The sequence below is a fragment of the Strix uralensis genome, chromosome 14 (genome assembly GCF_047716275.1).
Source record: "Strix uralensis isolate ZFMK-TIS-50842 chromosome 14, bStrUra1, whole genome shotgun sequence".
NCBI lineage: Eukaryota > Metazoa > Chordata > Aves > Strigiformes > Strigidae > Strix > Strix uralensis.
Window position 1 is genome coordinate 22639265 of NC_133985.1, and position 13501 is coordinate 22652765.

Here is a 13501-nt window from a genome sequence, read left to right on the forward strand (position 1 = left end):
TTTAGAAAGTCTAATTCTAAATGGTTTGAGCCATTATTTGTGCACAGTTAGCCACGCTGTACGCTGCACAGTCTGGTTAGGACGTGATTTCACTACACAACTGACTGTTCAAATCTCGTGCCTCTTCTCCAGCTCAGTACAAAGAGTTGAAAGAAAGAAGGAAATTCAGCAGGAAGTTCACAGACACTTCTGACACAAAATTCACTTGTGCGTACTCTTTAAGCACTGTTGACTGCTGACCTGGATGTACTGAGCACATGAACTAGTCGAGCGTCACTCGAATCATCCATACCAGGGACACAATTTTCATTTCTCCTTCCAACATCTTACTAAATCCTATTTGGTATTTCTGTTCATCCTTAATCCAAAAAGGGCACGGCTTTGGCTAGAGTTCACTCCAGCTGTCATCATCTTGGACTTTATAACCCGCATTACGAAACTGCAGTGTTGCTGCTGCTGCCTTCTCCTGCTTCCCACCTCCTACCCACTCCGCTCTGGGGCAGGGGGACAGATCCCAGGACGGGGACTTTTGGACCACATTTTTCAGTTTAAAAAAAACAAACAAAACCCAACACACCCACATTGTCAAACTTTTACTGGCAACGCTGTTAAAGGAAAGAGGACCTTGGCCAATCCCCGGGTACAGGCATAGGGCTAAGAGCCTATTTCTCACCCTCTTGAACCACATCAGGCACCCAAGAGCCCGTCCTTGCACAAGTTCACCAGCACCCTCACCAGCAGCAGTATCGCTCCATCTCCCCACACACCGTAAGGCAAAACCATCAAAGGTGAAGGTCTGTCTGAGGAACCCTCCACATGCAACCCAACAAAAAACAATCCAAACCCACCACTTTTCAACCAGGCATCAGTGGATCTTCAAAGCATGTTTACAACACCTTGACTTCCTTCAAGACATCCTCATTTAACTCAAGGGCTTCTTTCTATCTGAATGGTTTCATAAGCAAGAGAAATCAAACAGTTCATTTATCCAGTGCCGGTTAATTGGCTGTGATGAAACACAAATTTTGTTTGACAACATTTGGCCATGAACGATAAACAGTCTTCAGAGAGAACACACAGTATCTAGTGCTTTGTGCAGGGCACACCCAGCTGTGGGAGGCACAGACAACTCAAATTTTTTTTTTTTTACCTTTTTTTTTGAAAAAAAAAAAAAAAAAGAGGAGAAAAAAAAAAGCTGGAAATCCTGCTTATAATAAGGAATGTTATGTTTTCAGAAAGCATTTAAAAATATCAGAAACTGCCTCAGTGCTGCATCTAACTCCCTCCCAAAGATACCTGTTACTTATTTTCAAATATTTTTCTTACTTGTAGCATGAATAGCAAGGAGCATCTAAGGAGCTGACATGGCATGCTTCTCCCAACTCACGCGTTGGGTATAGCATCACTACTAACCCTGTCACTAAAAATCACGTACACAATCCTAAAGCACTACTCTGCCGGCTTTCAATACACATGCACTCACATGAGAGCTGTTAAAAAAGGGAGAAATTAAAAAATAACTGCCCTGGAACGTGAAAATTAACACAAACCCACTAACAGACAAACCAGGAACGTGCTCTGGTGTCACCAGGAACTATTTAATACTTATCACATAAAAGTGAATGTGTAGTCTTAACTTCTAGCTTTCTATGTTACGGTAAAGAAAAAAAAAAAAGGCAGAAAAAAAGAGACCATTTCCTACTAAAATGATACAACTTTGCAGAAAAAGGTACAAACACTAGGCTTCTCCAGATAACATTTAAAGGACAATCACAATGTTGCAAATACAAAAGCACTACAATCAAAGTCATCTTCATAGAGTTTTGTAACACTGAAACAAGGAACAAAACTAAGAACAAGAGTTTAGAGAGAATTCAAATACTATTTGTGTGCGTCAAGAAACAGGAAAAAACAACTTTTCAGAAGGACAGAGTATTCTGTTTTATTTCTCTCCCTTGCACCTTTTGACACAAAGGCTGCTGTTTTCCATCAGCTCGAGTTAATACCACAGTGGTGCTCTCGCCAAGGGAGGGGTATTTAGTTTGGGGTGGCTCCAACTGCAAATGCTATCTGCTCCACCAAAGAAAGGGTTGGTTATACCGGCAGTATTCTTAAAATTTAACTCAGTATCAATCAACTTGCTGTTAGGCACGCTCACACAGTAAGATTGCATATGTGAACGTAAGAAAGCTGGAGCTGTAATCTCATTTAGGTATCTGGATGAGAACGAACTCTTACATAGCTCCATCTCTAGGGGAGAGCCATCCCTCTTCCAAGGTTTCATCAGAAGGTCTGAGCTATTGGCAATACAATTGTACTGCTAATATAATACAAATACAAACCAGTGATTCACCATTAATATAAACATAAACATTTCTCCTTTCTATCATACAAACATAAATGTTTCTATTGCACCCCTCATGTCAGGGATTCCTTCTGCACATTCAACAGGGAGATCATAAAGTTCTGTAAGAGCTGAATGTAAACACCTTTGTATGTATTGTGAGGCTGGGAGAGCTTTAAAGAAAAAAAAATAAAAAAAGTAAATTGGCCTAGGTCAGATTAATGTTTGACAAGAACTACCAGGGAGGGCAGAGCTAGCAGCTTCTCCTTCCTCCTCAGCTCTGAAACACTGCAGAAATCCCCAAGAAAGCACTATAGGCCTGGACTTGCTGCTGCTTCTCAGAAAAATGAGCACAAATCCCTCATCACCGTTAGTCGAGAAAAATTTCACAGTACTTTTTATAAGAGCATGTTAATTCCAGTGTCTCAGTCAAGTGATGATGCAAGTAATTACATCCTGCTCTTTAAGTTTTACCTGCCAGATTCCCCCATCATCCCTCAAAATTGTATCGGGTTACCCAAGTATCAGCCAGCCAGCATCTTCTACTTGAGAAGCCACCACACCGCAATGATGGATAAAAGAATTATAGAGATCATTTGTAACTCAACACTAACGACTGAAAAAGGACTCGGGGAGCCTTTAGAACTAAAGCAGCTCTCCAAGTGTAACGTTTCGTTAAACAAGTTCAGATGAGAAATGGGTATATTATTCATCATACATGAGATTCAGCACATAGAAGCACGGGCTGCATTTTGACTAAGGTAAAAGTTAACACCCAACAACTGGATTTTAGAAGCCAAGTTAAGGAGGAAATTTCTAACTTCAGCAGTTGCAATACAGCTCATTTAAAACCCAGTTTTAAGTCAATTTCTAAAACATACTACTAAAATAGCTTAAAATTGTTTACATGCAGGAAGAATTTGCAAGACTGGTTTGATGTAATTTACTCAAGGGATCTTAAAAGATCCAAAACTACCCGTTCTTTAAAATGTCGTATTTTTGTGCAAAAGTATCATACGGTAAGGAAAATGTCTGGTTGCCCCCTCCCTCTGATTAATCTTACACAGAAACAAAGTTCCCAGCTCTTTTTCTTCCTAGAGAGCAGAGCTGCTTGCAGGACACCAACTGCCGTCCCTCCTTTCGTCCTGTCTCTTCAAAAATAGTAGAGAAATAGGGAAGTCTTAAGTGACAGCACAACTCCCTGCTCTCTCCTCCTCTCTTGGTGGACACAAACAGCAGCAGAAGGTTCATTCCTCCATCACCTGTCCCTCTGCCACCAAGCAAAGGCACGCGCAGACGGCACAGATCCCGCAGAGCAATGATGTTGCTGACTCTCAAAGGAAAAGGCTATCTCCAAGATTGAACACTGCAATACAACAAAGCCATAATCTACTAAAATCTGTCATTTTCTGCACCTTCCACAATGCCAGGTCAGGACTCCGAGTCAGGTAAGAGAGGAGCCTCAGCGTACTCTTGTTATCAATAATCAAGCCTGAGCCAGAAGAGGAAAAGTAAAGCTCATTTCTGCTGTTAAGAGAAGCAGAATTTCAGCACTGCCTTTCTGCATTCCTGTTTGCTTCACCTTGCAATACCAAAACTACTTTCAGGAATATGAGGCTTTCTTAACCAAGGCAATATACTCTTTTTAAGATCATCTGAAGCTCGAGCCCTGACATCCTAGAGCTCAGAAGGTAACAAAACCAAAAGCACTACAGAGCAGACTGCACTCAGAGCTCTGTTGTCCACTGGGAACATAATTTTGTTTCTCATGCAAATCTAACCCAGCAAACTTCAGCCCAATTCAATCTCACACTCAAACAACAACATTCTCCTCATCCTTTCAACTCTCCATCGCTGGTAAATTCTGTAATTTGTACAGTGCAAAGATGGAGCATCACAAACACAAAATTTTTACATGCAATCTTTTCATGTCCACACAGGCTAACCAAAGCACATACTAATACTGTTTCCCAACCATATTCTGCAGTTTAACTGGGCAGAAACTTAATAACCAAATTCCTGTGCCTACACGTTCTTCTGTTTAAACTTTGAGCCAAGACAATTGGTGTTTAAATTTTATTAAGCAATAGTTATTCAGACATCCAACATTAATCTGGCTATTATAGTTCTGACTTCCTCACATTAATTTACTTTCATAAAAGACATCATTACATTTGAGTGTTATGAACTCTATGGCATTAGGATTAAGAAAGGACTCACTTCACAGAAATTCTCTGGTAAATTTGCTCTGTACAAGATTTGAAACAGCAGACAATGTTTTAATGAGGTGCTATCTAAACTAAAAGAGTGAAAAGGGAAAAATCACATTCATTTCAAGGTTCATATCCTTTTCCTATTTTAACAGAACTACAAAAAAAGCAAGGAGAGAAAAAGTTTATCACATACATTACCCAGGTTTAACTGCCACTTCCTCCAGCCTTACTGAAAGATCATCTGTCTGCACTGTCTCACAAGACGTTTATCTTGGGCTCCCTATTGTAACCAAGGTTCTCGTGTTCTGCTGCATAACATACTAAAGTGAACATCAGGGTTTGAGATAATAAATTCTGCCACTATATAAACTACTTAGGTCTTTCCTAACTGCTCGCAGGAATAAGGTCTCTTCCACATGACAACGCTGTATAAATACCAAGAGCATCTCCTCCTCTTCCCCTTGCTCTCTCAAGCACAGCTTATTTTCTAAACACAGCTTTTATTTGATGTGTCTTCATAACACAAGCATCAGTAATAAAATATTTTGGAGCTATTAATACAACCTGCGTTCAGCTCTACTTGGTACTTAAAGCAAAAGGCAATTTTTAAAATTTGAGAGTACAGTATGGGTGTGGTTCCCAGTCCCTGGTCCAGAGCAGATGCCAAAAGCAGCTCCCACCCCGCACCACTCTCCTGGTTGTGCTGACACAGCCATTTATCGGAGCTGGTTAAGCTGAATTTGGGAAATCTATGCAGGTTCAAATTAGGTATTCTGGGGCAGGGTTATTTTTAAACACAGATAAATTTGAACATTCCTTGGCCTCCAAAACAGTCACATCAGCATTAGAGAGCAGGAATAAGCAACCTGTTTAAAACAAAATAACAAAACACCCCAACAAACAAAAAAAACAAAACCAAAAATCCACAGAAGTCTCATTAAATTAGTGCTTATGTTTTCTGCATTGCAGTGCCACAGGTGGACTCTGTAACAGCTGACAAGCAACGTGGTTACAACCGACGAAGAGCAGAAGGATGTTGGAGAGCAGGTCGGCAGAGCAGCCAGAGATAAGGAACTTCACCATTTTATGATTTAACTCTCTTCAGAAAGATGGGAAAACACTCGAGGTATGCTACAGAACAGCTGAGTAACACAATAAAGTGAATTATGTTTCCAGAGTGTTACCAGAACAACTGAAGGGGGTGGAAGGGAAGCATCAAAAAGCCAACTGAGTTCATGCACGTCAGCTTGAACTCTCACAGCGCCAATGGTCCCCGTTAGCAGTTACGGTATTTCCAGGACTGCTTTGCATTTTGAAAACTGGAAGGGTTCACGCTTCTTAAAATCCACAATTTTGAGTGTCAGAAAAGAGAGAATAAGAATTTTAACTCTGACTCCCAGTTTTCGACCCTAACTTGTATGCAAAACGTTCACCAAATTCATCACCATTTGCTACCAGTCTAAAAACTGCTATTAATATATGAATGACATGACAGATCTGAGACCTGGGATACTTTCCGATTTTCTTTTTAAACTTTAATTTTAAATTTAAGAACACTGAGGATGATGAGAGCGCATGTTAGTTAAACTTTGGAAAAACCCACTAGGGAAGAGGAGCATTTAAGATTTGTAGACAAAGCAAAAAAATATTCAGAAGCAAGAGGAAGGGACCAGAACTATCTACAGAGGTAAGCTGAAATTCAGCAGGAAAGCCACAGCTCTGACGTGCAGGCTTCCAAACAAACACTAGTTTAAAAAGTTGGAAAGTTTCAACCTTTCATCCTACCCATTAAATGCCACCTGTATTTTATAATCCCTGTAAGCAGATGGAGAAAAACATTAAAATTTCAGCAGCCACTGAGTAACAAGACATTTAGTGTAGTATCAATTACTGCAGGAAAACAGTTGATAAATGTTAATTTAGCTATACAAACCCTTTTAATAAAATGACGTTACCTTTTTCCCCCCAAATGATGTGAAGTTGGGTTGGTTTTCCCCCTCCCAAAGTTCTTACAGCTTTTTCTCACTTTTCTGGATGTGGTCTTAAAACAAAAGTCACGCTGTTCACAGGTCTATCAGATTTAAGCACCAAGAAGAGACTGAGCCACTGAAGACACCCCGGACAGGACACGCCTTGAGCTGCGCCCAGGGACCCCGTGTCCCAGGCAGGAGGCCGGGACTCAAACGGTGCCTTTGCGGTCGTCCCTGTCGAGCACCAGCACCGCTCCAGTGCAACCTGCTGTCACCCAAGGTCCGTGCAGTTACACCAGAGATGTGATAGTAATGAACAGTAATAATTATGAAGTGTCTTCCACAGAAGATAGGTAAACAGTTTTTGGTCTACCCAGACCAAAAACTTAACTTCTGCATTTGATAAACCAGTAAAGGCGTTGTGCAAGCTGGTTCTGAACTGCTGTTCCTAACGTATTTTTAGCTATAAGCTAAAAGATTTGACAGACAGAACTGCAAAACATAGAATCACAACAACATATATAATTTAAAGCCAGTGAGACTCAATGAATCTTGCCACTAGAAAAAAAATAAAAGCTTTTTCTTCTATGAAGTTGAAGAAAACCACAAGCAACCTTGCAAAAGTCAAAATTCAGTTGAATTTCAAAACACTTAATGCAATAGGCCAGTGCGGCTCACACAGAGACTGTCAGTGTTGTCAGTTGGTTACAAAGCTTAAACCTGATAATGTCCCTGCTAACAGATAAAACTGCTTTCAAGTGCTACAGAAATTACGGGGCAAGAAGTGCTTCTCATTGCTAAAGCTTCCAGGGATACAGTGGACAAACTAGCTTCAATTAAACAGTTTTGTTGCCTTTCTTAGGGACCTGGCACGGACAGCGACTCCTTATTGTTAGCTGAATTAACTGAATTCTACTAAGTACAAGCTACGATTAATTTTTTTAAGGTATGATTCACTATTTACTTACACATAATAATCTAAAAAGAGTTGTATAATGGATTAAAATAAATTGTATAAATACAAAGTACACTCCCACTAGCAAGAAATCACCCCATTATACCAGCCAACGAGATTCAAATTTTATACTCTTAAATAGAAACGAAGATTAAACCACACCCATTTTTTACCATCTTTACTTTTCGAGTCTGTCAGTAAATCACAACCGAGAGTATTTTAACATTCCTCTGAATAAAGACATGCTGGCGCGTGCCGCGCACAGCGAGCAGGAGGAGCGCCACGCAGTCACCGGTGCCCCCCTCTCCCTGCCCGCACCCCCCCACACACGCTGCGCTGCTGCTCGGCATCGCCAGGGCAGCTGGATTTCTCAAAAAAAAAAAAAAAACCAAACCAAAAAAATAAATCAACACAAGCTATTTGGGACAATTAGGTACGTGAAGAGGATACCGTGAAAACATCCTTAAATGTCAATCCAGCACGGATCTTGCTTCGTGTGGCCATAGAAGAATGCAAGTTTTTCCTTAAAAAAATTGGAGTAAAAGTGAAGGGAAAAAAAAAAAAGGCAGTTTTCAGAAGGTTATTAGTGATTAACAAATTTAAGCTGAAGCCTACTTGTTAAAAGTCTCTCCTAGTACAACATATTTCTGGTAATTATTGGCTAAGAATGTGTCACAGTACAAACTTCTTACTGCTGTTTTTTTCTCGTTAAATATAATTGGTGCAGATATTTCAGCAGAAGTGATCGTTGCTCCAGGAAAAACCTTTTCACCCGTTATCATTTAAAGGCTATCTACACCATCGCTTTCACTGTATAAGATCAACATTTTAATATGATGCTAATTTATCCTATCAGCATCACAAGGACAAAATTAAATATAGTGGTTCTAAAACTTTACTGGTCAATTTAAAACAATGTACCAAGCAGGTCCAGTGGCTGCACTGCTTTCACCTACAGCCAGCGCGGATGACAGTAGCTACATACCAGCATGAGTCACTGACATACAAACCACAAGTGAACTGGAAGGTTTAATGGTAAATCTCAAACAAACAAACAGAAAAGCTCACCACCAGCAGCCCCCCACCCACCCAAATATACAAAAACCTACTCAAAACACACAAACAAAACTATCAGTAAGCTCTTTTCCATACAGGACCACCCAGCACATCAAAAAAGACATGAGATAGGAAAAATATCAGTCCATTTTATCTTATCTGGCCAATCTTTATGCTTCAAGGCCCTTGAACTTACAAGAACAAAACAATATTAAGACATTCTTGTAAAATCAGGCATTTTTAAATCACTGCAACTTCCATTACGTTACTATTCTTATTTATGCCAAACAAAGTAAAACTTGCTAAATTAAATTTATGTGTTCCCCCATTAAGTCTTTTAACCCATTTCTCCATATTCAGTTTTTCTGAAATTTTCATCTTAATGGCTCGATTTTTCAGATTTGGACTTTGACCAAGCAATTTTTTAATTATCTTTAAATAAGGAAATGCTTATGCTAATAGTAATGGAACACTGGAAAATGAGGTTGGCACATTTCTTGATTTTTTTTTTTTCCAGAAACTCTGGTTACTCCTCTGCCCACAAAATACATAACATCACACAAAAACTCAATTCCCATTTTGATGTGGCTTTTCTTGGTTTGATTTTACCCTCCCCTATAGGAAAAATATTCCCTTAGTTGCTCTGCACCAAAACTATACAAAGAGAACTGTGGACTTTTATCTCCTCATCCTACTTGCTTTAATAATCTGTGCACATCAAAGACTGATTAAAACCATTTAAGCACTTCCATCACTGCAATCTCTTTAACGTCTTTTGGAAATTAAATTAAATACAGAAACAAAAAAAAAAAACACATGTGAATGCACAAAGGTGTACAGCAATGATCAGCTATTGAGCTTTATAGCGATGTTAGTGTGGATGGTGACATACATGGAAGTACACGTTTAGTATTTCAAAGCATAATTTATATAAATAATATTTATATTGGCTGTCTGCAGTATTAATATGCATTTAAAAACAAGAGACTTGCAACAGGATCACACTAAGGAAAGTGCATTCTGTATTTCTGACTGTTCCACACAGCCCTAAAGCACAAGAGGAAAAAAGCACCGAATAGAAGTGCCTGCTAGGGTAAATAAAGCTATCACAAGTTGTTTCCAGATTTTCGGATGCTGGAGGAGCAGTTACACTAACATTGCCTTATATGGCTCCAGGGCGGTTGCACGGTTATCGAGGAGTACGTGTCTATCTACGGGTAGGTACCTACTACCTCGTATCGACATGCTCTACGCAGCTGGAGGAGCAACAAAACATCTGCTCTGTTCTCCTCAGATTTATCTGGTTTCTATATTTGAAACACACTTCCATTTCTCACACGGCTGCCTGATCGCAGCTCACGATTCAGCTCTCGAAGTAAACATTCACATGTACCTGCTACACTTCAATGAAAAAGTAGGAGAGACTGTTCAATGGTGGGAAATTTCAGCAGGAATCAAAACTGTTGAGTAAAGTATCTAATACGGAGCAATTTACTTTGGTGAAATCTTAGAATCTAAGCTAAGTGTAAGTTTACACAATTCTTCCTGTCTGAAGAGTATTTTTTTAACTGGTCGCTGGTTTGAAACACAATTTTCCCAATGTTTTGTTCTAAAAATTAAACATACTATTATTTTTTCCTTAAAATTGGAAAATATATGTAAATAAAATTATGTATTCCCAGACATGACAAAGTTACAGCATACCAAGACCTCGGTGCCTTCTCACTGGAACACCATACACAGTAAAAGTTACAGAATTTTACACACACTAAGCTTAGGGATTCACTTTGGTTGGACACATTCTCCAACACTCTTCCCAACCCCAGCAGTCACCCCCGAGAGCTTCGGGAGGGGCACACGCATTTCCAGGGCTCAATTCTGCCCCTCCATGACTAAACCACTAAATTTAAAAGCTGAGGAAAGTTTCAAGTCCAGTCCAAAGGACAAGCATCTTAAAGCTACTCTTGGAAACTGCGGATAATGGGGGGAAACATCAATCCTCTGCAGGAAAATAATCACAGTGCCAACACCGAAGAGAACTGCACCATTATCCTGGCCTGTTGTCTCCTACATCTCGTTTTTATGCCCCCAGTGTAGTACTGGGAATAAAAAGCAGGAAACTGCTGTGAGGCTGCAGAGGAGTACACCTATCCACAGGGAGAGATCTGGAATGATAAAACAGTCTCTCCTGAAAAACATGATCATTACAGGACTACAATATCAGTAAAATTACACTCCATGTTTGTTTAATTATAAAACATGGAAAGCAACACATTCAAGTAAGTTATCAATAAATGTTATGACTAATAAAAACTAAGATGAACTGTAAAAAAAGATCAGTAAAAGGGGGCTATGAGCTGTCTGGTGAGGTATTGTTGGCACTGGCTACCACGGCTCAATAGAAAAGTGCAGGAAAACTTCTCTTAATGAGCTGTTAACAGAAGAAAATTAGTTCAAGACTTCAGGGCAAGAACTTCTCTTATTCAATGTTTGTACAGTACCCAGCACAAGGAGATTTTTTTTTTCTTTTTCTCCTGTTGGTACCTGGTGCTACTGCCAGTTAATAAGCTGGGTTTTACATTCATCAGCAAGAATTAATGAATCAAGTAAGAACAAGAGACATGACAACTTGAAGAACTACAAGCTAATGCACTTGAGGAGAAAATACAGATCACTACATTAGGGAAAAGAAAGGTTTGAAACACAAAGTTGGAGAAAGAAACTTGGAAAGTAGTAAGAATTTGAGAGCCTGGGGAGATGGCAGACACCAAATTAGCCACGAGTGCATGAGGCAAACAATATCACAGCTATGGGGAAAATGGAATTTTGGACGGCACGTACGAAGCTGGCACAGAACCAGACAAGGAAGCAAGCCGTGCTACGCTGCAGCTATGTGCTGTGCTAGGCACCTCTACAAAAGTCATCGACAACATCAGATTTTCATTTCAGAGAGCACCAATACAATTATTCGAAATGGGAAACCTTAATTCAACAGGAATACGTACATCTAGTTCAAGTATCTAAAAAGAGAATTAATCTGGATTCCCACAGGAGAAAAATACACAGCAAGAGAACAGTACTACTTTAAAACTTCACACTGACTAAACTTACGAGAAAAGCTTTATGACAGGAAGGAGCGTGAGCCTGTGCAGTTATATCTCCTAAGCAGTGACAGAACCCCTATCATTTCACAAGCTGGAGAGCATCTTTTTAGTCATTAGTAACTGCAGAGAAGGAACAACCCTGCAAGAGAAGAATAATTGCCAGATAAATTCTTTCATCTTTAGTTTTGCAATTCTATGAACTTGATTTCTTATTTTAACACAGTCAGCAATAGATTCTACACACATCTAATCCTGCTCTAAAGGTAATCTGTTAAAGTTTCCTGACCCGTTTCCAGACAGTCCCTCTTCATCCTATGGCCTCTCCATCTCCCCACAATTCAGGACGTTCTTTCCTCACTGCTTAGCAAAGACAACATCAACATCACTTCCTTCCTTAATACAAACTCCAAGAGATACATTAAAATCAAATGACAGGTGGACTCAAGTTTAGCTACTTCTTAACCTCTGTTGAAGGTAACCCTGAGACTATAGTAAGTAACCCTAGAGTAAGGAAATATGCCTGAGAACAAACCACATGTGAGTAACAATCTGAAATTATGTGGCTGAGAACAATTACTGTAGCAGAAAAGAAACCTCAAAGTCACTAAAAATCTCAAGCCTGTTCTTACACCCTCAGACCAACAGACCCCAAATACGACACCGTGCGACGAACTTTCCTCCCGGCTCTACACAGACATCGGTGCTGGTAGAGGTGGCCTCTTGAAAAGATGCTCGTACGCTTTCCACGTGGCCAACAAGGGCAAAATCTGCCTATAGGAGAGGTGTTCATTTCATGTCTCAACTCTCAAGATTCAACCAGGGCATCACTGGTTAATACTTCTACCCTCAACATTGTAGATTTCTGTTGATCTGCAGCAAAGAGTAAGAGTAGTCATGATTAAAACACTCACAAAGCAACAGGATGAGCAGGAAGGAAAGGAAGGGAGGCATCGGAAGCAGTTATGAGCAGTTACGGCAACTCTCACAAGCACTGAAAATGCAGACAGGGGACAGCAGTTTCACCATCGCTTGGTCGCAGAGTCCCCTCTCTGCTTCAAAAGATGCTGTGAACTGCCCCCTCCGTCAGTAACGTCTACGTCTTTCGTCACATCCGACATCCAGCAGCAACCACGGTGGAAAACAAAGTGCAGCAGAACATCCTTGCCAGCTGCTGTGAGCTAGAAAAGGAAGAAGGAACTAGTGCGTACATGCCAACTTATTATCTACCAACTGTAACATCAGGACAGATTTCTGCTGCAAGTATTTTATCTACACAACCTGAACAACGCAAAGCGTATGGCGTTTGCAGATAAAATTATGTGGCATCTTATCATTAAATTGTTGGGTCATAACCATGCAAAAAGCATTTGTACATTCCAGCTTCCTAAAAAGACAACCTAGAAATCCAAGTGGTATTTCACTGAAGTTTCATCACGCTTTATCAAACTCAGATTGTTATAACTGGGAAGAGTGCAAAACACACAAACATCAACTACTTTTTTTGGTTGCTGTGTGCCTTCTTGCACAAAAACCTACCCCAGGGGCTCAGTCTTGCTCTCTCCATGTTTGAGATAGGAGAAAAGTCATAAAATGAAGAGTGCAGAGATGTTTAAAGGAAATATTAGGGACCTGAAACCGGTTTTGAGACTAGAGTTGAAACGTACTGTTTTATTTCAGGATATAAGACTGTTCAACAGAGGAGAGCTTGCTCTTGCACCAAGCTGTAAATACGTTGCATAGCAGTTAGGAAATCATAAAAAATTAACATTGATACATTAATAAAGCCAAGATATTAGTAACACCAAAGGGTAAAATTTTCTTTCTGGTTATTGACCAACAAGAACTGCACGATTACCATT

At 39.9% G+C, this 13501-nt stretch overlaps 1 protein-coding gene across 7 annotated transcripts in view; it reads right to left on the reverse strand.

The window, feature by feature from the left end:
* The window catches only part of AFF4 (ALF transcription elongation factor 4), a 52648-nt gene that overhangs the window by 37136 nt on the left and 2011 nt on the right, over positions 1–13501 (reverse strand). For 3 of the 7 annotated variants that reach the window (XM_074883402.1, XM_074883407.1, XM_074883401.1), the window contains exon 2: positions 12666–12820. The exons of 2 other annotated variants lie outside the window; for them this stretch is intronic. In XM_074883402.1, the coding sequence (XP_074739503.1) occupies positions 12666–12760 (95 nt within the window). In that variant the 5' untranslated portion in view covers positions 12761–12820. 2 more of the 7 variants (XM_074883405.1, XM_074883406.1) reach the window with 2 other exon arrangements.